Raw genomic sequence first — 26,684 nt, forward strand, 5'->3', positions numbered from 1 at the left:
ACAGTGTGTCAGTAGCAGATGTACAATATGAGTGTGTAAGCAACGGACCCCTCATAACAGTGTAAAATATTATTCTGTTATTTTATTAAACTTTTTAACACTGCTTTTGGCTTAAAATAGTTTTTTTCTTCTCTTCCTCCTCTAAAACCTAAGTGCGTCTTATCATCGGGTGCATTTTATAAAGCAAAAAAATAAAATGGTGTGTGTGTATGTATGTATGTATATATATACTGTATATACAGCATGCATACATATATTATATTGCACTACATAGATCATTATATTGCACTATTTGCATAAAGAAAATACACGTAAAAAGATTGTTCAAATTTTATATTTTTATTTGGAAATTATTTGAAATGTTGCACAATGTTTCTTATGTTAGAAAATGCAGGAAAAGCATAAACATTTATAAAGTATTGAATACTAATATATATAATATATATAGTAAAGGCAAGAACGATATACAATCCTTATAACTAAGAAGCTTATTTAGGCTTAGGAATTGTAGGGAAGATTTATCAAAAGTGATACAAAGAGAAGGGGAAGCAGTTGCCCATAGCAACTAATCTGGTTTCTGCTTTGATTTTCTAGGGGCCTGTGAAAAATAACCGATGAAATGTCACTGGTTGATATGAACAGCTGCTCAACTTTTCCCTTTCACTAGTTTTTATAGACAGAGGTGTAGCTTAAAGCTCTTGGGCCCCAATGCAAAATTTGTAAAAGAGCCTCACCTACCATGTGCCATTTATAATATTGGTGTCTTCATATGTGGCAGAAGGGCTTTGGGGTCACGACAAACACCATGGCCCTGATGCCAAATCTACACCCACTATAGCTACACTCCGTTGATAGATCTCCCTCAGTGTTTTAAAGACAGCAATAGAACATGGAATTGTGGAGCTTGTGGAGCTATATACAGGGGAATATATGGCTGGGGAATATATGGTGAGTTCTGGTTATCTCCAGTTCTGAGATGGTAATGGTTATCTGAAAAACAAAAAAGCTAAAATGAATACATTCTAATTAGTATAAACATTCTATATATGATGTTTTTTTATATTAATATGTTTCTCCAATGCAGCTTCTACAAAAGGTTTGAAGATGGACAGAATCAATGCAATCTTTTTAGGTCAGGCTAATTTAAGGGGTTGTGCAGGGGCTTTATATTGATGACCTATCTTCAGGAGAGTCGTCAATATCAGATCGACAGGGGTTCTGACTCCAGGGACCCTTGCCAATCAGCTGTTTGAGGAGGAGGCTGCGCTCGGGCAAGAGCTGCTTCCACTTCAAAATTACAACTTCTCGCCTCATTCAAGTGAGATGATGGGCAGTGTAATCTTGAAGATGAAGCAGCACAAACACTGCCTCCTTTTCAAACAGCTGATTGGCGGTGGTGCTGGGATAACGATGAAGATAGGCCATCAATATAAACCCCCTGCACAACCTCTGTAAGGCTAGGTTCACATGGGTACATCGGAGGTTCCACATCTGCAGCAGTGTTTTGTCCAGCAAAATGCTCGTGTTCATAATAGAAATCCAATGGACCCCATTACAGTGAAAGGGATCGCTCGAATAGAATACTGAAATTTGGCCCCTGATGTGCACGTAGCCTTAATAGGTCAAATCAAAAGTCTGATAATATAGAGGAGAGAATTGATTTTTTACCTTGACTGTTCTATAAGCTCTAAAACCAAAGTCATATATAGATTTCTGATAGTATGGGCATGGAATTATGTTTGCTGCCATAGTCCTGTGTCTAAATACCCTATACAAGACAGAGTGAATGTTGGAGCTTAACCCTTCTCGATGTTAAGCACATGTCAAGCCTATTTCACCTACACCTGACAGCAGGTAGCATCTCGTATTCTGATGATGGGTTCAGAGTACCTTTATTTAATGTATACCCAGACTCGGACCCTATTGCTAAAAGCAATCAATAGATGCATATTGGGGAGTTGCTTTCTTGCAATTTACCTAAACCATAACTTGATTTGCATACATACCAACATTGTAGTTAGTAAATTTGGGACATGACAAACCCACCTGGGGTTATCCATTTATGAGTGTGGTGCACATATGCCCTGCCCATTTTCCATTTGGGACAACCAGAATTTACTAGGACTGTGCCTAAAAATTCAAGACTGTTGGCAACTATGGATTCAGGAGAAAGTATATTCATAATAATAACAACATCAAAACCCATTACAGTAAAAGCCTCTGTGAGACAACCATCCAAAACTGCATTGAAACTGGTCTACTACAAGGATGCTCCTCTCAGATCTGTCCTAGATAAAGGGGTAGTCCTCTCAAAAACTTGGTCTTTTGGAGAGGTTTCCCTCTATACATTTTCCATTCCCCGTTTTTCTGTTTTGACAATTTTCTTGCCTAGGGTTTGGGTTAAAGATAAATAATTTGCATTGCCTTTATTTTTATTTTTTTGTATTTCAGATAACTAATAATATTTGTAAACTTAAAAGCAAGCTCACCGTTTTAATCTTTGGTTGATCTCCATGGTCTGAGGTCCAGGGCTGGAATATTCTGACATCTTACAAAATCACGAGGATATTGATTGCCCAAAAAGACATTTCGAGGAACCTCAGTAATCCCAGTGTTGTCACAGATGACACGTGCAAATGTCCCTGCCTCGATCGCATTCCTCTGAGCGGAGGTGAACACCCCTGGGTTCTCATAATAAAACCTACATAGAAAAATAATTAAGGAGTCTATGAAACATAACCATTTGGTTATATTACCTGTAAATCAGCAAATTGCGGTCATATAAGATATCTAAATAAAAAATATTTTCAAATAACTATATTTCACACTATATTTCACAAGGAGTTGTTCGGGATAAAGAAAACATATGACTGCTTTCTTCCACACCTGTCCGTGGGTTGTGTCTAATATTACAGCGCAGAGCAACTGATCGAGACCGCTCTATAATACCATACACAATATACAGGTATGATGTTGTTTCTGTAAGAAAGAAGCCATGTTTTTGGACGCAAATATGCACAAAACTAGGACAGGGCTGTGTATTTCACATATTGGTGGAAATTATATGCACATGTGAATAGCCCTATTCATAAATATTAGCAGTGGATTCCAGTACACAAAGTACGCACCATCTACGCATTGCATATACACTTGTGTGAAAGAAGCCTTAAGGAAATATTAGGGAATATTTCCCCACTCCCTTGTACAGTCCTCCAATCCTCCTTTTAAATATTTTGCAACCTCATTGAAATGCTTTTGTGTTTTCTAAATATACTTACCGGTCTCCATCTCGAGCTCTACGGAACTGGTTGCCAATCAGACATGAAAGCAACTGCCCAATTCTGCCATTACGAACTAAAGGTTCAGCAACCCCGCCAACCCAAATGTCGATATTTTCAGGTGTGCCATACAGATTTATGAACTTTTGGGCCAGCTCCCTGTTATTCAGCACAGCAGCTAACTCATTCACATTCCTTGGTGCAGAAAATCCACAAAACCTTCTCCAGGCATTGTATCCTACATAAAAAAAATACCATATTTAGGAACAGTACAGGATTTATGAAACCCATAGGTGACAAAATCACTGATGCACCTATAAGACGTAATAAAAGTGTCATAAAAGAAATATATACGATACTGCCGTTTTATATTTGTATTAGCTGCATGCATAAATTCCTTGGTCTTCATGAATTTTGATGTGCTAGACAAAATATCACAATTCTCAGTCAGTCCGCAAATTGCGGATCCACAAAACATTGATACCGGCCATGTGCCTTCTGCATTTTGCGGAATGGAACGTCCTGCACTCTGTAGAACTGTCCTATCCTTTTCTGTAAACTGGACAAGAATTGGATTTTTTGCAGGGCCATGGAACAGACATACAGATGCGGACAGACACAGAGTGCTGTCCGTATCTTTTGAGGCCCTGTTGAAGTGAATGTGTCCGCATCTGACCCACAAAAAATGCAGATCGGATGCGGACAAAAAAACACGGTCAAGTGCATAAGCTCTTAAACGGACGTTATTTCAGACGCTGTTCAGGATCTGTGTTAAGGGTGCGGCCACAAGGGATGGTGTTTCTGCAGGTGAGTTCTGCTATGATTTTGTTGCATTTCCATGGCAAAATCCACCATTAATACACTGCAAAACCCACATGTTACATGTGGATTGTAGCTTATTTTGCTGCAGATTTGCCACAGATTTACCCTATTCATTGAAAAGGGTGAACTTCATGGTGAAAATCTGCAGCATAAATTGACATGTTGTGGATTAAAAGTTCACGCAGGTACATATATTTATGCTGCAGACTGAAGACAGCCCAGAAGTCATAGAGTCCGAACAGAGCAACGGGAAGCAGGTGGGAGGTGGTCTCTTCACAGGTCCCTTCAAAAGTCCCCAAAATATTAAAATATTTATAAAATGAAAATTCAGTGGGTTTTAGAACCTCTTTAGATTTTGGTCTCAAACACAAAGCAATAATTTATTGCAGCACTACAGTATTCATTCCAAGTCCTCGTGTCATATATCACTTAGGCCTATTGCACACGGCCGGGTTTTTTTCCCGTTTACTGGCCGTTTTTTGCGTTCCGTATACGGTCCGTATACGGAACCATTCATTTCAATGGTTCCGCAAAAAAAACGGAATGTACTCCGTATGCATTCCGTTTCCGTATTTCCGTTTTTCCGTTCCGTTTTAACATAGAACATGTCCTATTATTGCCCGCAAATCACAGTCCGTGGCTCCATTCAAGTCAATGGATCCGCCAAAAAAACGGAACACATACGGAAATGCATCCGTATGTCTTCCGTTTCCGTTCCGTTTTTTCCTGAACCATCTATTGAAAATGTTATGCCCAGCCCAATTTTATCTATGTAATTACTGTATACTGTATATGCCATACGGAAAAACGGAACGGAAAAACGGAACAGAAACGGAAACACAACGGAATCAAAAAACTGAACAACGGATCCATGAAAAACGGACCGCAAAACACTGAAAAAGCCATACGGTCGTGTGCAATAGGCCTTATACTGTAGGACATCAGGAGGTAGAATCTATTCTTGATTTTAATGAGCTGAAATTCATCAACTAAAAATAAATAATTAGGTTTAGAAATGTTCTTGATGCTCACAAGACAACCTTCAAACCAGTGTTCCTCAACTTCAGTCCTCAGGGCCCACCTACCGGTCATGATTTCAGAACATCCCACGTGGTAAGTCCTGACGCACTGACACTAATAATATCACCCGCTTCATACTAAGGAAATCCTGAAAACATGAGCAGCAGGTGGGCCCTGAGGATTCAAGTTGAGGAAAACTGCTCTAAGCTAATCATTTGATTTTGTAAAAAAAAATAACAAAAAACGTATCCACCGAACTTAAAGAGGACCTTTCACTACTCTACAAACGAAAAACTAACTATACCTGTGGGCAGAGCGGCGCCCAGGGGTCCCCCTGCACTTACTAGTAAGTCTGGGCGCCGCTCCGTTCGCCCGGTATAGGCTCCGGTGTCTGCGCTCCCTCTGACTGTTTTCTTGTAGGAGGCGTGTCCCTTGCTGCACTGCTGGCCAATCGCAGCGCACAGCTCATAGCCTGGCTATGAGCTGTGCGCTGCGATTGGCCAGCAGTGCAGCAAGGGACACGCCTCCTACAAGAAAACAGTCAGAGGGAGCGCAGACACCGGAGCCTATACCGGGCGAACGGAGCGGCGCCCAGACTTACTAGTAAGTGCAGGGGGACCCCTGGGCGCCGCTCTGCCCACAGGTATAGTTAGTTTATCGTTTGTAGAGTAGTGAAAGGTCCTCTTTAAGTACAGAGATTTCTTCGGAATTTCAGAAAGCGTGAATTAAAACCGTCCAGTGCGCAGGTTTAGAAGTTATAGCCTAACATATTGAGCAATAAGTCCTGCGAATTCTACACTCAACTTGCCATTTCCAACAATGTGTTCAAGTTCTAATACAATACAGATATTTTTCTGTTATACACTTAAAATTTCTGCTGAATTGATCATTAACACTTTACCGAGCTCCTACAAATTGTGTAAATTACATGTCAATAACAACAACTTGTATCAAAGGCTATGGACACATTTGGCAAGGAAAAATATTAGTTTACGTTAGTGATTACTGCTAGGTTAAAAGTCGCACTACATTTCAGGTTGCAATATTCATTCCTTTATTCATTTTACAACTTCCTAATATGCAGTGTGCAATCTGCAATTAGACTTTTATCAAGTGTTATGTCCCTCCCACTAATACTTGCTGGATGTGAGGTCTGTGTGGCCAGGATTCTGCTGTTTTCACTAGCTCTCAGCTCTGTACTGATTTACTCTTCTACAGCACATGAGGGATATCTCCCATGTGCTTGCAGACATTAATGCTGAGGATTGTGTGAGTCCCCCTTCCTATGCCTGCAGAGCCTTGGTTCTTTTCTTCTTTGCCGTCTCTCTACACACTCTGTGTGATTTTACCTTGCCCTCCCTGCAGACTACCGTTTGTCTGCTCTCTCCCATATCTAAAGTCTAGTACAGTGCAATCTGTGTCTGCCAACCTCCTCCCCTTGCTGCTGGTATCTCTATCACTCTCTAGCAGAAAGAGCAGATACTCAGCAAAGAGAATAGATACAGCCAGGAGCAGCTTACTGTTGAATATATGTTAAAAATAGCAAAAAAGCTTTACTTACCTCCACCGATCCCAGATGCTGCCATTCTGATGTTGCTCCAGTCCCCACTGCTCTGTACTTCCTGTCTCAGCTCAATAACGCCAGAAATACCAGAAAAGCTCCACTCGGCCAATCACAAGTTAAGATGTTTCCTGGTGTGTAGTGATGAGCGAACTTCTGTTTTAAGTTCGGCGTCTAAAGTTCGGCTTCCGGTTAGCGGAGAATCCCGATCTGGATCCGGATATGGATTCCGACTTCCGTTGTGGTCCGTGGTAGCGGAATCAATAATCGGCCATTATTGATTCCGCTACCACGGACCACAACGGAAGTCGGAATCCATATCCGGATCCAGATCGGGATTCTCCGCTAACCGGAAGCCGAACTTTAGACGCCGAACTTAAAACAGAAGTTCGCTCATCACTACTGGTGTGTCAAGCTGGGACAGGAGAGATGGAGCAGCGGGGACCTGGCAGGATTGGTGGAGGTAAGTTAAGCTTGCTTTCTATTTTTGACATGTACTGTAAAACTTCTCCCTGGGAAAAACAATTAAGTATTTGAGGATTGCTTGCATGTCATACCCCTCACAGATGAAAATCTACAGTAATTACCTGGTATACCATGCTCACGGCCCCTTTGCAAATTTAGGGCTGGTAAATCAAGCCCAGTACGTTTCAATTGCCCAAAGAGATGCTCCCTTAACTCGTCCACGACCAGTTGGTTTTGCCGATTAAGTTTTGCTCGATTTGCCATCAGTCCACGGAGAAGAGTATCAACTCCACCTGCGTGCAACATGTGAGATTGTTTAACAGGATGCTCCTGAATGTTCAGGTCTTTATGTCCAGAAAAGTCACAAATATTAGCGCAGAAAATGTATTTTGTTAGTCGAACTGTTAATTGGACTTGAAAAGTGACTACCACTTTGCTGGGGCACAAATGTGCTTAGTCCATGTAAATATTCACTTTTTAACCCCGTTTGGTTTTGGTCCCCCATTCCATGCCGATTGACCTCTAAATATATCTTTATAGTAGTCATCTTGCCTCTGACTAGACATAAATTTGGATGAAGGATGCCAGAATCTTATAATTTAAAGAGAACCTGTCATCTTTCCTAACATGTCTGTTTAAATAACTACTTGAATTCCCCATGTAATAATAATTCTGGAGCATCCAATTCAATTAGAAACTTCTAGTAAGAATAATCGAAGTATAGCACTACATTGATTCATAAGAATAAATGCTCAAAAATTGTTACTACATGGGAAACATAAGTACAATGGATTCGGGAAGTCTTCAGACCCTTTCACTTTTTTCACATTTTGATATATTGCACTCTTTTGCTAAAATGTTAAAAACAATCACGTTTTCCACATCATTTTGTGCTCTGTACCCCATAATGAGAAATTGAGAAACAGAATGCTCAAAATCTTTGCTTGTTTACTAAAAAGGAAAAACTAAAATTTTACATTGACATACGCTAGGTATTGAGACTCTTTACTCAGTACGTAGTTGAAACACCTTTCGCAGTGATTACAGCCTCCAGTCTTCTTGGGTATGATGAAGTACAGCTAGATTTAAAGGGGTTGTGTCACGAAATATGTTCTACATTTTTTAAACCAACACCTGAATCTTAATACTTTTGCAATTGCCTGTGGTTAAAAATGTAGCATAGCCAGAGAGCTGTTCAATAAAGTATATCCTGTTGTTTGTTCTTTTGCTTATTATTTGTCCATCTCACTGACCTGGTTGAACATGCTCAGTTTAAACCTTTAACTACCACCAGCCATATGTTCTTTTAGAGGCTGTTACAGTTACAGGGAGAGAGCTGCAGCAGAAGGGACACACTCCCTAAGCTGCTAGGCTAAATATAATCTAGCAGAGCAACTGGACCAGTGAATGTGGAGGTTTAAGGATCTATGTGAGGTACACAGAAAGGTATTGCCATGTACTATATCATGTCAGATTTTTTTTTTTACATCAATCATAGCATAACCTCCTTAAGGATTTTCTGCCATTCTTCTCTGCAGGTCCTCTCAAGCTCTGTCAGGTTGGACTGTTGGTGGACAGCTATTTTTAGGTCTGTCCAGAGATGGCTGGGCCACTCAAGGAAATTCACAGAGTTGTCCCTAAGCCACTCTAGTGTTTTCTTGGCTGTGTCATTGGGGAACCTTCAGCCCAGTCTGAGGTCCATCATACTCTGGATCAGGTTGTCATTACGAATATCTCTGTACTTTTCTCCACTCAGCTTTCCCTCAACCCTTACCATTCTCCCTGTCTCTGCCACTGAAAAAACACCCCCAGAGCATGATGCTGGTACCACCATGCTTCACTGCAGGGATGGTATTGGGAAAGTGGTGAGCAGTGCCTGGTTTCCTTCAGACATCACATGATGCTTAGAACTGAAGGCAAAAAGTAAAATCTTGGTTTCTTTACACCAAATAATCTTGTTTATTGCAGTCAGAGTACTTTAGGTGCTATTTTGCAAACTCCAGGTGGGCTTTCATGTGTATTTTACTGAGGAGAGGCTTCTTTCTGGCCACTCTGCTATACAGCCCAGATTGGTAGAGTGCTGCAGTGATGGGTGACCTGGAAGTTTCCCCCATCTGCACACAGGATCTTTGGAGCTCAGCCAGAGTGACCATTGGGTTCTTGGTCACCTTTTTTAACAAGTCCTTTCCATTACCATTATTTAATTTCGAGGGGTGACCAGCTCTAGGAAGGCTTCTGATTGTTCCAAACTTCTACCATTTAAGAATTATGGATGCCACTGTGCTCTTGGGAACTTTCAGCACAGCAGAAATTTAATTTTACCCTTCACATGTCTCTGGTCTCTACAGGCAGTTATTTCCTCCATATTACTTAATTTTTACTCTGATATACATTGTCAGCTGTGAGACCTTATATAAACAGGGATGTATCTCTCCAAATCATGTCCAATCAACTGAGTTTACCATAGGTGCACTCCAGTCAAGGTGGAGAAACATCAGAAAGATGATCAAGCAAAATGGGAGACCCCCAGAGCTGAATTTTAAGTGTCCTAGGAAAGGGTCTGAATACTTAATGTTCATGTGAAATTTTTCTTTTTTCTTTTTAATACATTTCCAAAAAAATCTAAAATTCAGTTTCAACTTTCTCATTATGAGGTATTGAGTGCAGATTGATGGGGGGGGGGGGGGGGGGGAACTTGCTTTTTTTCACATGGCTTCAACATAAAAGAATGGGAAAAAATGTAAGTGTCTGAAGACTTTCCAAATGGGTTCCAAATATATAGGGGAGAGGTGACAGGTCCTCTTTAACTCCATAGTTATACAGTGGATTTCAATCTGTGTATAAGTGCTATACAGATTGATTAGCAGAGGATTTTGGAGACATGGGCATGTCTTATGGTAAGAAATAACGGTCCATATATGCAGGGGAAAAATCCACAAATGTTACACACAGGAATCCTTAACTTTGATATCAATCTCAGTAACACAAGCTTGTTTTCATCATGCTATACACCATTGTAAATGTACATTTTGTGTTATACTGTTTGATCTGACATGGAAATATTACCGTGGCTGACCACTCTCCAGCTATTGAAGAAAGTCAAGCGTAGGAGGGTCTGTGGCTCTGGAACATAGGGACGATAGCCTTTATCAAGACGATATATGATTGGCTGTATGAGAGTATGGCCCATGCGGAACGCGATAGTGAATACATTAGCCACCCTTGGATCTACAGACTCATTGTAACCTCTGTATCTAGGGAGAACTTTTTGTATCTCTGATCCCAACAGTAAAGGCAGCCAATCTTTGTACGTGATTTTCTGTAATATGGGAAAAAATATAAACGTCAATTATAAAGAATGTACAAAAACTAAAAATAAATAAATAAATAAAAATATAGCACCTGCAAGATTGCCCCTACGATCTTCCTAGCTTCTTGATACAAGGTCTCACCAGACCAACGCGGATTCATCCTCCGTAGTTCTGTAGCTATGCGGTTATGTTGACGTACCCAGAGTGTGTGAAAGGCAGTGAGACCAGGTTGCTCACTGACACGGGGGTCTCCTACAAATAATGAAATAAAGGATCTTATAGTCTAATAAAGAAGATATTCAATGATAATTGAGAGAGTCATGAGAACAGTAGAATAATAATAAAATAGTAGATTAGAAAAGTCACATTATCGGGCCTAGGCTTTCAAACATGGTTCTAGGGAGAATGATAAGAATGTAAGCTATATTCACACTTGCGTTAAGCTGGCCTCTTTGTTTGAATCGGCCAACCATGTAATGCGTGTGAGGGCCTTCCAACTCTCTTCTGACAGCAGATGCCAACAGAAAAAGAGATTGGACATGTTAATTTCCAACTGCTCTATCCTTTTGTTCCTCAGGGAGGTAAGCAGCATTCCATAGGTGTCTTGCAATGGTTTTCTCCCCTTTCCCATTCAGAACAGATGCCCATTCATCCAACAGTTTTCTCATGTGTATGGTCAGATTAAAATGGCTCTGCACTTTGGGAAAACTTTTGATATGTTATAGCAAAATATTATCAAGTTTTGATCAGTGTAGGTCCGAGTGCTAAGACTCCAGAATGAGGAAGAGAAATACATACTTACCTAGTGTGCGCTCTCTCCTTCACGGCTGACATAGGCGCCTATAGACTTTCTATTGAGTTTATCTAGCTTCACCAAGGAGGAAAGAAACACTATGTGAGTGCTTCTCTCTCCTCGTTCTTGCTTTCGCTCGGGGTGTTTGCACTCAGACCCCCACTAATCAAAACTTTTCCCAAAGTGTGCAGTGCCACAAAAGTGTGCAGTGCAATCAAATGGCTGGCACTCCACTTGTAAGTATACTTTGGTGCTCAGTGATGGGAAGATATCCCAAAATTGTAGAGTAAAGAGTTCATGGCACTCAAATATGGAGAAATGAAAAATTACATCTTTATTGAAGCCACCATAAATTTTCAATATATAGGTACCAACGATTTAGTCCCTCCCAGACCTTGTTCACGGCCTGTAGTAATCACGGAGTGTGGTGGCCACCACGCCACCTCACTCGATGATTACTACAGGCCAAGAACAAGGTCCGGGAGGGACTGAAACGTTGGCCCCATATATTAAAAATTAAGGGTGACTTTAATAAAGATTAAATTTTTCAGTTCTCCATATTTGAGTGCCGTGAACTCTTTACTCTACAGTGCCACTATAAGTTGGCCATACACGGGAGAAAACTGTTGGATGAATGTGCATCTGTTGTGAAAGTGCAGTGTCACTATAGGCACACTCCCTTGAGACTATAGTTGCTTTTTGACAGTCGAAACTGATACCTGACACAAACAGCACTAACTTACTATAAGTCAATGAAGAAAAAAAGAGATCTGTCAAGCAGATCATTAGTGGTCCTAACAGAGCCATCATATCCCTCATGGCTCCTATAAAAACGGAAATCATGATGCCAGTGCGAGCAGAGCATGTACTGCGTTTTTAAGGGTCAATCATGAGAACATGCAGAGAGTTTACAACATTTTATGGTTATCGGGGGTGTAGATGTTGAAGTCACATCTAGAAGCCTAAATGAGCACTTGTGAGTAGACCAATCCAATACTGAACACTTTTCACTGTTTCACCATTTTTTTTTTAACTTTGTAACTATGTCAGATTTATACCTCCCAAGAAACAAGGGATTCCAGATCTGTTCGTCAGGACGCAGAAGTCTTCTTCTACAGTTTCAAATGGAAGATATGCAAGCCCATTATCCGTGAAGTTCTGATTAATGGCCATAAGTCCAAACTGATTTGTGTTATTACGTAGTGCAAAAGACAGTGGCAGATCACTGCCATACACTTGACTCCCATCGAGGAAAGAGGTGAGAATGTTTATCTGTTCACGGATTGGAGATCCCGGGGTGCACACAGGAGAGGAGCGGAAGCATGGGATACAGTCACTGCGATTTGTAAACCGAGGATCATTTGGTGGAATCTACAGGCAAGAATAGACACCGGATATAACAATGTAAGTTGTGCATAAATCTAAAATACCAAATGTTGCTTGCTAATCTTAAAATGTAGTTCTTCTTTCACAATTTATTTTGTGTGCCCCTAAAAAGTTAAAGATGCCACATTATAATTAATGGGCTTTCTTCTTCCTTTCTTTCGACATGGCCCTTGGCTAAAATGGGTTTGCCACTTTAGACATTCCCTTTTTGCTAGAAGTATCCTTCATAAAAAGCTTTTCAGAGAGTGTTTTCCTTCTAGGACTCCCATACTCTGTACCAAATGTTCGATTTTTCTGCAGCATCCCAAAGGAGAAATTAATGCAGAGTTCTACTTTGTATTGTGATTAAAGGGGCTTAAAGAGGTTCTCCGGGTTCTCCTATATTGATGACGTAGCCTCGGATCTTAGGATAGGTCATCAATATGACATCGGCGGGGGTCTGACACCCGGCACCCCCGACAATCAGCTGTATGAGGAGACGGCGTGCATAGTGCGCATGTGCTGTCTCCCTTCTCTCTTCCTGCCTGTATCTGCTTTGCCATAGACAACAGTGGTGAGCAGGCAGACAGAAGGGAGACAGCAGGTGCGCACTATGCACGCCGTTTCCTCATACAGCTGATTGGCAGGGGTGCCGGGTGTCAGACCCCGCCAATATGATAGTTTAGATAATGGCAGATCTGATTTGTGTATATAACTATGAATGCTGCAAACAATAGTAGCTTATAGAAAAACTTCAAATGCAGATTAAACAGTCAACGTCTCTAAACGTAGTGCCTCGCAGTGCTCACCAAACCATAGTCAACTGTGCATGATTATCAGGAGACACATTCCACAAAAAAATGTAGTAGAGGCATATTAAATGTGAAACTTGGAACTCAACACGTCTGTATGGCCAGGGCATTTAGATGTTATCTCTTAGGAGTGTGTCGTCTATGATTTGCTCTACCTGATAAAAACCGATAGCGACATATCCTTTTCTTTAGAATCTGTTTTTATTTTCAGATTTTTTTAAAATTCTATTTACTGAACATGATTATGGGGGCAGCCATATCGCCTGAGCAGTTCTTAACAGCATTTAGCGATATACCGTATTTTTCGCCCCATAAGACACACTTTCCCCCCCCCCCAAAAGTGGGGGAAAAGTGCCCCTGCGTCTTATGGGGCGAATGCTGTAAATTTACATCGCAGACTGCGATGTATTAGTGAGGAGGGAGGAGGGGCTGTAGTAGGTGGGGAGAGCAGCGGGGCAGTGCAGGCACTGTACTCTGGCCCCGCAGCTCAGTATGTACTGTATTATACGTAGTGTTAATCATCAGATCTAAACTGAATAATGACGCGCTCCCCCTGTGCTTACCAGTATACATGTCACGCTCCTGTAGTAAGCACTAGCAGCTAGCAGGCAGGCCGGGCGGCCGTAACTCACAGAGGTCACGTGCCTGCTCCGTCTACTTTATGAATGAAGTAGGCAGAGCAGGCACGTGACCTCAGTGAGTTACGGCCGCCCGGCCTGCCTGCTAGCTGCTAGTGCTTACTACAGGAGCATGACATGTATACCAGTAAGCACATGGGGAGCAGGGGGAGCGCGTCATTATTCAGTTTAGATCGGATGATTAACACTACGTATAATACAGTACATACTGAGCGGTGGGGCCAGAGTACAGTGCCTGCACTGCCCCACCGCTCTTCCCGCCTACTACAGCCCCTCCCTAGGAATCTGTGAATGGGGATAATGATGGGGGGGATCTGTGGATGGCATTATGATGGGGGGATCTGTGGATGGGACTGTTATGGGGGGGATCTGTGGATGACACATATAGCAGTGTCATCCACAGATCCACCACCCCATAACAGTGCCATCCACAGATCCCCCCCATCATAATGCCATCCACAGATCCCCCCACCATCAAAATATTTTTTTTCAAATTTTCCTCCTCAAAAACCTAGGTGCGTCTTATGGGCCGGTGTGTCTTATAGGGCGAAAAATACGGTACTTTACAGAAGCCACCATGGGCCATACATACAATGGACAGGAGGGGACCTCATTGACTTTTATGGGAGAGTTTTCTAGGCATGCTCTGTGACCTGTGCAGAGGTCAGGAGGGAGTTCATAAGATGTGACCATCACATATTGTGAATGGTGGAATCTGTGTTATCTATATATATATAGGTTATATCTGTCACTGTAGCAGGAAATACTAGCAGAATGCTTGGGTGTATAGGGAGAGGCATTACCAGTAGAAAGAGGGAGGTGCTCATGCCGCTCTACAGAGCACTAGTGAGACCTCATTTGGAGTATTGTGCTCAGTACTGGAGACCATATCTCCAGAAGGACATTGATACTTTGGAGAGAGTTCAGAGAAGAACTACTAAACTAGTTCATGGATTGCAGGATAAAACTTACCAGGAAATATTAAAGGACCTTAACATGTATAGCTTGGAAGAAAGACGAGACAGAGGGGAGATGATAGAAACTTTTAAATACATAAAAGGGAATCAACAAGGTAAAAGAGGAGAGAATATTTAAAAGAAGAAAAACTGCTACAAGATGACATAGTTTTAAATTAGAGGGGCAAAGTTTTAAAAGTAATATCAGGAAGTATTACTTTACTGAGAGAGTAGTGGATGCATGGAATAGCCTTCCTGCAGAAGTGGTAGCTGCAAATACAGTGAAGGAGTTTAAGCATGCATGGGATAGGCATAAGGCCATCTTTCATATAAGATAGGGCCAGGGGCTATCCATAGGATTCAGTATATTGGGCAGACTAGATGGGCCAAATGGTTCTTATCTGCCAACACATTCTATCTTTCTATGCTTCTGTAATCCTGTCTATGATGATAATGATGAAAAGCTATCTGTACAGACCATTGGTGCCCATTATTAGGCTTAGTGGCCAGTTTTTTTATATATATAGTGACATAAAAAAATAAGAATAATCACCCAAAATTCTTTAAAAAATATGTTTAACATAAAAACTTGAGTTAAAAGTGGTTTTCAGGTGTTATTGTACAATGGGTACTATTGATAACCCAATTGGTTAGGTCCAACACCCAGCACTCCTGCCAATCAGTTCTTTGAAGAAGTGCTGTGGTCTCCATTTTTTGTGCTCTCCCTATTTACTTGAATGGGATTGAGCTGCGCCTATGCCATGTGACCAATGAACGTGACATCACTGGCCCAGGAAGAGACTGCAGCACTCACAGCACCACTTCCTCCTCAAACAGCTGATCGTCTGGGGTGCTGGGATTCTGCCCCCTACCAATCACATATCGATAACCTATCATAAGGATAGATCATCAATATCAACCCCTTTAAATAATAGGTTATTTTCTGATTCCCTTTGAGCACAGACTGGCTGAAGCAAAGAAAGTGAAACAAATAGTACATCACATTACACATGTTGCATAGTAAAGAAAATAGGTATTATACAATGGAAAATGGCATTGTATGGAGTTTAGGATATGTCTGCAATTTTGCAAGTCTGGGGCTCATATCGCAATTGGGCCAAGTGAGCCACATTTGGCTCTTGAGCCATTGGTTGGGGATGACTGGCTTAGAATAAAAAGAAATTGCAAATCTGTCACAGAAAAATCAGAGAGGGTGTGCTAAATTGGGCGCTGGTTCACTGTACTACTAGATGATTTTACATAGGCCGAATATCTGCCAAAAAAAAAAGGTTTGTTGCCAATCACTGACCTGTGTAAAAGGCCGATCAGCCAACCAGTGAGCAATCACCCATTTGTTAGCTGATTGGATCTTAATGCTGACATAACAATAATTGCCAACGATAATGTAAAACAAACAGCCACACAAATAATCCTATCGTTCATGCTGCTACTCGTTTGGGCAATAATCTGCCCATGTGAAGGTCCTTAAAGAAACACTGATCCAATTTCTGTACCATCCATCGCCACCTGTATAAAAAGGACCCTTAGCTTGTTAAAATGCATTGTTTACCTTGAGTGGAAAGCAGGGGGGCTCTCTTGCACAGCTGGTATCACAATCAATACCGTCAAGGAAAGTTGTCCTTGCAGGAGTCTCAGGCGAGAGATCAAGGTCATGATCTGTCCATTGTCCCCATTGCATGAAGATAAGTGCTCGGCCACTGTCCAGGGTGATATTTTCAACTGGGAATCTTACGATTTCATTGGATACTTGACGTGCCTAGTTAAAAATATAGCTGTGAGCTTCAACCACAAAGTACCCCCAAATCCTGACCTTTCACCCAGTTAAGCCAAGACTCTCTGCGCTGTTATGGGGCAATTACCCCGAAACAGTTGTCTGCAGATGAGATGTTGGCTTATTTATTATCCAAGTCGTGTCTCAAGGCCTATTTAAAGGGTCGAACATTGACTTCTAGGATACCTTACATCTGGTGGCATCAGAGGCAGAGCTTGTTAAGAGCTCATTTGCAAAATCTGTTACTTTTAACCACAAAGTAACAGATTTTGGACACCTGGTTATTAATGACTCACTGAAACATTGTCCCGGGGAGGAGTGCAACCACCACTTTTTTTTTTCTTACCAAAGGGAGACGGAATCCATTAATCATACGATTTTCAGTCCAGCCACGAGGAAGAGACACGCCATCTTCATATTGCGCAGGCAGCAAACGCGTAAACCCAGTGTTGGAAGCACCAAGATAGAGATTTCTCCTGAAAACAGTCAGACGAAAATGAATTTACTTCCAGTGGAGAATTTCTAACTCTGATTTTAATTGGGTGACCTTAGTGATAGCCTCTCACCTGTTATTACACTCTCCAGTAATGGTGCGATATTGACTGTTCTGGCAAGCTTTTGGGAGGTATTGTGTTGTGCAGCCTGATATCTGAGATATAGTGTCAATCTGTTTCTTTGTTAGTAGATCTGAAATACAAGGTTTGACAATAATGAAAAAGTCAACTCAAAGGGGTTGGGTCACAAAGCACGGTGGCATGCACTCATTTTAAATCTTCAACTGCACAGCCATATGTTCTGTTAGAAGCTACGGCAGTTACAGGGAGAGAGCTGCAGCAGAAAGGACACACCTACTGAGCTGCCAGCTGAACATGATCTAGCAGAGCAACTGGAGCAGTAAATGTGGAGATCTCTGGACCCATGTGAGGTACAGGGCTGGTTCTTGCTTTGTTAGAAAGGTATTGCCATGTACTATACGATTTTTCATTTTTTACATCAATCATGGCATAGGTCGAGGCCGATTTTCATTTTTTCATTTTGGATTTTTCTTTCCCACATTCCAATAACCATAACTTTTTTATTTTTCCATTCACATAGCTATTTGAGGGCTTTTATTTGCAGGACAAGATGCATTTTTTATTGCCACCATTTCATTTTCCATATCTTTTATTGGAAAACGGGAAAGAAATTCTTTGAGTGGCAAAATAAAAAATGCATTGTCATATTCTGACAGCCATAGCTTTTTTATATTTCGGTCTACAGAGCTGTAGGAGGGCTTGTTTAGTTGCGTAACATTTTTGTGGTATGCAAGTCTTTTTGATCACTGTTATTTGATTTTTAGGGGGACAAGATGTTTTTTTTTTATCTATTACGGCGTTCACTGTACAGTAAATGTTTTATTTTAATAGTTCAGACATTTTCAGTCGCAGTGATACCTAATTTTTTATTAATTTTTTTAGCTCAGTATGGAGAAAGCCATGGCAGGCCAGGATCGCTTCAGTAGCATCCAGGCTGTCATGGCAACCGATTGGAGCCCTGCAACTTCACTGCGAAGGCTCCAATCGGAAGGCAGAGGGAGCCGCATCCCTCTGCCTTCACTCACAGGTGCCACAATCAACGCTGGGGTTAAATGACAGGGGCGGCGCGATCCGGTCAGTGCAGGCAGGTGTCGGCTGTATGATACAGCCGCCACCCGCTGTGTATGGAGCGGGCCCAGGCCACTGCAGAGGCCCGCTGCATACATCCCCTCACACATTATGGCGTTAAAGGGGTGGCCTGTGTTTTTTTTCACAGAAACAGCATCGCTCCTGTCCATGTGAAGTGTCTAGTATTGCAGCTAGATTACAATCATCTGCTCAGTTGTTCATCCCCATACAGATGCTTTACTTATTGGCAGAACATTGCTGCTTACACAGGACAATATACTGCTGGCAAACAATGCCTAAGGCTGGGTTCACACCTGAGCGTTTTACAGCGTGTTCCTACGCGCTGTAAAACGCTCAACAAGCAAAAACCAATGCTTCCCTATCGGCATGGTTCTCACCTGAGCGTTTTACAGCACGTACGATCGCGCTGTAAAACGCCCGATGCCCCAAGAAGTACAGAAGCTTCTTTGGGGCGCATTGTCGCGCGTTCCCGCAGATAGACCTAGCAAGAACGCACGACAATGGGCGTTTGCTTGTCTCCTCGGCACGTATGTAAACGCCCGATAAGCACGCTTGTAAACAGAGCTTATCGGGTACGCTTATGTGTGAAGCCGGCTTACAGGACCGATCACCATACAAACAAGCTTTATGCAGATTTACAGTGAAATTCCAATCACCTGGTCCTTCTCTCCCCTGAGGACTCCAGAGTCTACTCTGTTGGTGGAGCGTTGGGAGCTCACTATACACATTAGAACAGGGATCATCAACCTTCGGCACTCCAGCTGCTGTGAAACTACAACTCCCAGCATGCAAACATGATTGGCTGCTCTTCTATCTGCCATAGAAGTGAATGAAGCATTCTGGGAGTTGAAGTTTCTGAACAGCTGGAGTGCCGGAGATTGCTGATGCCTGAATTAGAATGTCAGCCATTCCCACCGAAAATGATAGGTTCAAATAGTTTAATGTGTGTGAAGACCTTTAGATAGGAGCTGGGAAAATATAATGAAAGCTATGTAAACCCTCATTCGCAGGTGGTTTACCTATTAATAGTGGACTTGGTACCTGTAATATTGAAAGGACGGTCATAAAAGTATTTGACTTTTCCTCTCAGAAGCTCCAGAGTGGTGCCCATGTAATCGGCAGCTCGTATAGCGTTTCTGCTTCCTGCAACGGGCTGCTTGAAGTAAGCCATAAGGTCGCGAGCCTCAACTATCTTCTTCTTTAAGCGTTCTTTCAAGCTGGGTAGTAGAATGACATGTTAGCTTCTCCAGACGGTAGTCACAGTGAATGTCCCCCCTGGAATACTATCCTGTTAGTCTAAGCAGATTGACAATTCTGTGCTGAGTGGTTTCTTATTATATCTTTTTGTCAGTCAGTGCACCTAGATTCTGGAGAAAACAGGGTTGCCACCTGGCCGGCATCTCACCGGCCAAACTGGAATTTTAATGCCCCTGCCAGTGCCGGTAATTTTCTACTGTAAATATGAGAGCGGGGGACACTCAATATCTGTATATAGAGAAGAAAGTGTTTATGCTATTTGGGCAATTGTGGTAGTCCGTATATTGTTAGATATTGAGTGTCCCCCGCTCTTATATCGACTTTTTTATTATTTTTGCTACGGCATTGGGGGCGCCGTGGGGTGTGCACCTGTCCTTTTTTGGTTTCTTGGTTGAGCCGCTAAGCCACTATTTACCTTTAATTCTTTTTCTACTGGCAATAATAATTGCCAGCCTTTTTCCATAAGGGCTGTTACTAAAGAGGACTTCCATTGTGAAGTGCTCATTATTACAGCCGTTAACTCCTGCCCCCATCAACCCCCCCCCCCTGCCCCCATCAAAATAACTCACCTCCATTTAATCATGCCGCGATGAAAACCGCTGCTCACTGGATGTGCAGGACACGAACTGTGAGACATCATCACGCTGGAGCGCAGTTCCTGTCCCGAGCTTCCAGTGAGCAACGAGTGTTCACAGTGGCAAAATCAAATGGAGGAGGTGAGTGCATTAGTAATTCTGTGGGGCACTACTGGGGGCATTACTATTACTGGGGGGCACTAATGGGGGCATTACTATTACTGGGGGCACTAATGGGGGCATTACTATTACTGGGGGGCAATATGGGGCATTACTATTACTGGAAGGCACTAATGGGGGGCATAACTATTACTGGGGGCACTAATGGGGGCCTTATGAATTCTGGGGGGCACTAATAGATGCATTAATATTACTGGGGGGCACTAATGGAGGCACTATTATTACTGGGAGCCACATTATAACATAGCGACTTAACACCCCATGTCAAGCCATGCCCCCACAACCCCTTTGAGGTCTGGCTTTACTTACTTTTTTGTTGGTAAAGGTTGTAACTCTAAGTAAATTGCACCAAGATGTGGCAAAGTTTGGCACATCTAGGTTTAGAGAAATGATCTGTCCCTATCCTGACATGGAGACATGGATTGTCAGAAAAGAAGTGTGTCTTCATAGGAACAGGACGTGGCCTAATCTTTAAACACTTCCTACCTACTTCCTACCAAAACTGTTTCAAATTGAAGAGCATCTGTCAGCAGGTTTGTACCTTTGAAACCTGCTCACCTGTTACATGAGCACTTGGTAGCTGAAGACATCTGTGTTGGTCCCATGTTCATATCTATGTGTCCGCATTGCAGAGAAAATTAATGTTTTAATACATACAATGAGCCTGTAGGAGCAACGGGAGTGTTGCTGTTACACCTAGAGTCTCCGTTTTCTCTGCAGCTGCTGCGCCCCCTCTCCACTTTGATTACTTGTAAAAATGGTCAGCACCTGACTTCCAGTTCGTCGGCACGGGAAAGGAATCACTACAATGGAAATTTGGCAAAAAATCCCAGCGGATGCTCTTTGTCTTCAAAACATCTCCTTTCTTTATTTCATCAATGCAGATACATATTGAGGACGCGTATCGGCCATGTAGGCTGGGCGGGCCGATACGCGTCCTCAATATATATCTGCATTGATGAAATAAAGAAAGAGATGTTTTAAAGACAAAGAGCGTCTGCTGGGATTTCTTGCTACCTCTCCACTTTGATTGACAGGGCCGGATGTGATGGAATTTTCACTGCCTGGACCTGTCAATCAAAGTGCAGAAGAGCGGCTCTTGCAGAGAGATCTGAGCCTCTAGGTCAGGCATGTCCAAACTGCGGCCCTCCAGCTGTTGCAAAACTACAACTCCCAGCATGCCCTAATAGCTGTAAGTTATCCAGGCATGCTGGGAGTTGTAGTTTTGCAACAGCTGGAGGGCCGCAGTTTGGACATGCCTGCTCTAGGTGGAACAGCAACGCCCCCGTTGCTCCTAGAGGCTTATTTGCAAATATATAAAACAAAATTTTTCTCAGTAATGCGGGCACATAGGAACATAGGACCAACACAGATGTCTTCAGCTGCCAAGGGCACATGTAACAGGTCAGCCAGTTTCATAGCTACAAATCTGCTGACAGATTCCCTTTAAGCTACCCAATAGTCTATCCCTGCCTGAGCCCTTGTGATAAATCTGGTGCAGATCTAGACAACCTTTTTTAGGTTTACACCACTTACAGGATTAGTAAATCTTCCCACTGAGTGTTATTTGGGGCCTTTTCCAATGGTATTTGGGCACTGAATGAGTGTTTGGTTCAGGCACTATATGGCACATCATGGGTGAGGGCATCAATAGAAACTTGCACAATGCATCGACCAGCCTAAAGACTGGCACTGGTTCTGACATCTGAGAACACTTATCATATATGCTTCCATTCCATAAAATAGTTTCATTAACTATGACACAAGAAAATGAATAGAAGGTAATGTAAATGTGTGATTTTTCTCACATGAAGTGTGAAAGTGAGAGAAAATATTGGGGAGATTTATGAAACTGTCTAAAAGGAAAATTGTGTTTGTTGCCCATAGCAACCAATCACAAAACAGCTTTCTTTCTGCATTCTGCTCTTGGAAAATGAAAGCTGTGCTGTGATTGGTCGTTATAGGCAACAACGAGTTTTTCTCTTACTATACAGTTTTCTAAACCTGCCCTATAGTTTGTATGCCCATCTTTACACATCATTTTCACAAACCAGTTATATGGGATAGCGGCATCAATTCCTAGCATCCTGCAACATTTTCTAGGTTTGGATGCTGTCGTTATCGTCATATATTGGAGTTGTAAAACCACAGCCTGCATCACCCACCGCCTCCCTGTACGTCTGCTTACATTTGGCGGGTGTTTTTATAGGCCGTATCTACCAGGTGTTTGGCTTCCTTTGAACAACTTTCAATAAAGTCATTATTCACTTCCTCAATTCCATCTACGGAATAAAATGAAGGAGAAAATTACAACAGTCATAAGGACACATGATGTTTACATGAAAATGACAAAACCAAACACTTATAAATGTAATCTCGCTCCCTGAACCCGTTCAGTTCATTAGTGGAGTCCACAAGAATAGAGCTCCCACGTAGCAGCCATAGCATCTGTATCCTCTAAGAGAAGGGGCGAGGGGGACCCAGCCAGCCGGCCTAGTCATCTGCCTCTACATGTACACAGTGGCTCAGTTGTCCCTAGCAACCAATCAGATTCCACTTTTCATTTTTCAGAGCTTCTTTGGAAAATGAAAGGATCAATCTAATTGGGACATTTTCCTTTATACCAATTTTGATAAATCCCTCAATAATGTACAGTGCACTAGCATACCTTTCAACCATCCAGGATCCGGCGGGACAGTCCTGGATTTCAGTGGCTGTACCACGGTCACGGAATGGCTGAGGTATTTCCTTCTCTTAGCTGTCTTGGCATCCATACATCCATAGGACACAGAGACAGTTGCCTGTGATGGTGAAGCAGGGAACCGTCCGCTCCCTGCTTCACCATTCAGCTCAGCTGCCTTTTTTTTCTTCCTGTGATGGGGCCAAATATCTGGGCATAACTACTATGAAGGGGTGCATATCTGGGTATAACTACTGTGAAGGTGGCACAATAGCTACTATGAAGGGGGTGCATGTGGGCATTGCTACTGTGAGGGGCGCAATGTGGGCATTACTACTGTGAAGGGAACACAATGTTAGTATTGCTACTGTGACAGGGCAAAATTTGGGCATTACTACTGTGACGAGGCATATATGGGAATATCTACTGTGAAGGGGATACAGCTGGGCATGGCTATTGTGAAGGGAGCACAATATGGGCTTAGCTACTGTGAGGTGGCACAATGTGGGCATTGCTACTGTGAAGGGGGCACATATCTGGAGATAACTACTGTGAATGGGGCACTTCTGGGCATAACTACTGTGAAGGGGGCACATGTGGCATTACTACTTGAGGGGGCACAATGTGGGTATTGCTCCTGTGACGGGGCAAAATGTGGGCATAACTTCTGTGTGGTGGTACAAAGGGGGAATAATTACTATGCAGGGGCATTAAGGGGACTGGGTGGGATTGGATGTGTATGTATTTTGGGTGGATTTAGGCGTGGTCTCGTATGAAAGAAATTTCCCCCTTTCTGCTTTTCAAAACTTCCATTTTGCTTCCTTTGCTGGTTGAATTCATTTTTCCATCACATTATACACTGCTCGTTTCCATGGTTACAGACCACCCTGTAGTCCAGCAGCGGTGGTCGTGCTTGCACAATATAAGAAAAAGCACCAGCCTATGTGAGCTCCTGTGGTCCCAGCCAACAGAGAGGCTGACACTTTCTCCTATAGCGTGCAAGCACGGCCACCACTGATAGATTGCATGGTGATCTGTAACCTTGGAACCGAACAGTGTATAATGTGATGGAAAAATGAATCCAGCCAGCAAAGGAAGCAATGTGGGTAATAATACATTAGTAAGTGCCTTGTATTAACCTTCTCTACATGATAAATGCCACTTACTGAAGTGACACAACCCCTTTAATTAAACCCTGAGAGGATTCATTAATGACGCCTGTTTGCTGTCATAGAAAGGTCACACAACTGTGCACAAGGCCCGTTTTGCGCAACAATTTGCAACTTTTCCCTATATGCAATGCTGTCCACTTTTCTTAAAAAAATGGGCAGGAGGGACATCGGTCAAGTGAAACTTGAAACCTTTACCAGTTCCTGGTACATTCACATGGGGATACGGTAGTTATACTGTAAGTACGGGATAGAATGATTACAGTTAAGGGTGATCGCATGGTACGGTAGTTCCTATAATAGGCAAGGAAGGGGCAACAGATGTAGGCCCGGCCTGCAATACTGTAGTGCAGCACAAAACACAATGGGCCAGATTTATCATTAGCTCAAGTCAAAATAATGTAGTGAAAAAGTTGCAAATCGCTAAAACTGTACAAAAATTCTCGCCTTTTATTGGCTCTGCGCTATGCTCGCCAGTTTTCTAAAAATTGTGTGAGTGTTGTCTTATGTAAATGAATCAAAAAAAGTAAAAAAAAAAAAAAAAGCGCTATTTCACTCCAATGAGGACCATGCTTATCTTATGCAAATTTTTTAATAGAACATTCGACTTTTTCGTAAAGACGTGCAACTTTTGTAAAGCCGCTTACTGAAGGATAAACTGCTACCGTCAAACCACATTTATCACAGTCTTAAAGGGCCATTAATAAAGTGACTTTGGACATATGTGAAAGTGGAGTAAGATGTAAGTGTAATGATAAATCTGGCCCAATGTCTCTCCTCGCTGCAGGAGACAGAAGAGCGTGATAATGGGTGCTTCTCTCTCCTTGTTCATGCAATCGGCGGGGGTCTCAGCACTCGGACCCCCACCGATCAAAACTTTTGATTCATCTCTATGATCTAGAAACATAGAATGTGTCGGCAGATAAGAACCATTTGGCCCATCTAGTCTGCCCCATATACTAAATACTATGGATAGCCCCTGGCCCTATCTTATATGAAGGATGGCCTTATGCCTATCCCATGCATGCTTAAACTCCTTCACTGTATTTGCAGCTACCACTTCTGCAGGAAGGCTATTCCATGCATCCACTACTCTCTCAGTAAAGTAATACTTCCTGATATTACTTTTAAACCTTTGCCCCTCTAATTTAAAACTATGTCCTCTTGTAGCAGTTTTTCTTATTTTAAATATTCTTTCCTCTTTTACCTTGTTGATTCTCTTTATGTATTTAAAAGTTTCTATCATATCCCCTCTGTCTCGTCTTTCTTCCAATCTATCAAACATTTTCTTAAAACTCAGTAACCCTTTAAGTCAGCTTTGTAGGAGTCTGCAATGTAGTACTTTGCACTAAATGTATTAAATATCACACAATTTTTGATACATTTGGACCAAGTCTGAAACTTCCATCTCTCGAGAGACGATTTATCAATTGTGACTTTTTAAAAAGTCACAAAAATTGTCACAGTCTTTCTCTAGCAAAAGGGTAGAGTAGGAAGTGGGGGTACATTTCCTGTTCCTACTCTACCCTTTTGCTAGAGAAAGACTGTGACAATTTTTGTGACTTTTTAAAAAGTCACAATTGATAAATCTGGCTTAAATCAGCTTGGCAGGCTAACCACAACACTTTCCCGTCCACTTTTATCCACTTTTCAAAAATAGAGTGGGCTAAAAATACAAAATGTCTCAAAATGCTTTAGCAAATAACCCCCCATTTTGCAACTTTATGAAGCTAAAATTTGGAAGTGCAGGGCATGATATATTCCACCACTGGGGTTAAATACCACAGGCTGAAAAACCAAGGACCTAATTTACTGTCAATCAGCATACTATAGAGCCTGATGCTGTGATGCCTGAAACGCGTAGCATGTGACTTTGCCCTTTATGGATCTTTTTAGGAAGTGACCAGTAAAAGATTGTTTTATGGAGACGCAATGCTGGATTTCTCTTATCAGAGCTTGGAAAGTGCAGAAAATTCCCATTTCCAACAACTTTCCTGCAGAATCTCAGCAGACTGTACGTGCATCCACAGCTTCACATTTCAGAGGATACCTGTGAGGAGTTTCCTGCAGCTGATCTATGGAACCACAAACCGTGATGTCCCCTCAACATGTCTGTTATGGGGCCAGGCAGTTTGTAAGTATAATGTACATTGACTACTAAAGATGTATATATAATGGTATATCAGACATAACAGTGAGTAATGAATGGAATAATTAGGATTTACCATAGTAAGAGGATGAAGCTGTGTGCATCAGTCCCCACGCCAGCAGCAACCAAACGCCAGTGTGCAGAGAAGCCATGCTGTGGAAGGAAAAAAAACATAAAGTATAAGAGAAGAGGCTGGA

At 42.2% G+C, this 26,684-nt stretch overlaps 1 protein-coding gene across 2 annotated transcripts; it reads right to left on the reverse strand.

Moving 5' to 3' along the window:
• Positions 1-318: 318 nt before the first annotated feature.
• Positions 319-26,684, reverse strand: LOC122940269 (myeloperoxidase-like). Of its 2 annotated transcripts, none has more exons than XM_044296830.1 (13): positions 26,564-26,683; positions 22,678-22,771; positions 19,519-19,694; positions 17,380-17,500; positions 17,160-17,289; positions 16,592-16,798; positions 12,309-12,621; positions 10,549-10,709; positions 10,213-10,465; positions 7,269-7,439; positions 3,279-3,516; positions 2,490-2,701; positions 319-990 (listed from the first exon to the last, which is right to left on the reverse strand). In XM_044296830.1, exons 1-12 carry the CDS (start codon positions 26,637-26,639, stop codon positions 2,494-2,496), a joined length of 2,148 nt encoding a protein of 715 aa, XP_044152765.1. In that variant the 5' UTR covers positions 26,640-26,683; the 3' UTR covers positions 319-990; positions 2,490-2,493. The 2 variants fall into 2 exon arrangements, with proteins under 2 accessions (XP_044152765.1, XP_044152766.1); XM_044296831.1 differs by lacking the exon at positions 319-990 and adding an exon at positions 998-2,388 and having other exon boundaries at positions 26,564-26,684.

This window comes from Bufo gargarizans, chromosome 6, assembly GCF_014858855.1.
Source record: "Bufo gargarizans isolate SCDJY-AF-19 chromosome 6, ASM1485885v1, whole genome shotgun sequence".
Taxonomy (NCBI): Eukaryota; Metazoa; Chordata; class Amphibia; order Anura; family Bufonidae; genus Bufo; species Bufo gargarizans.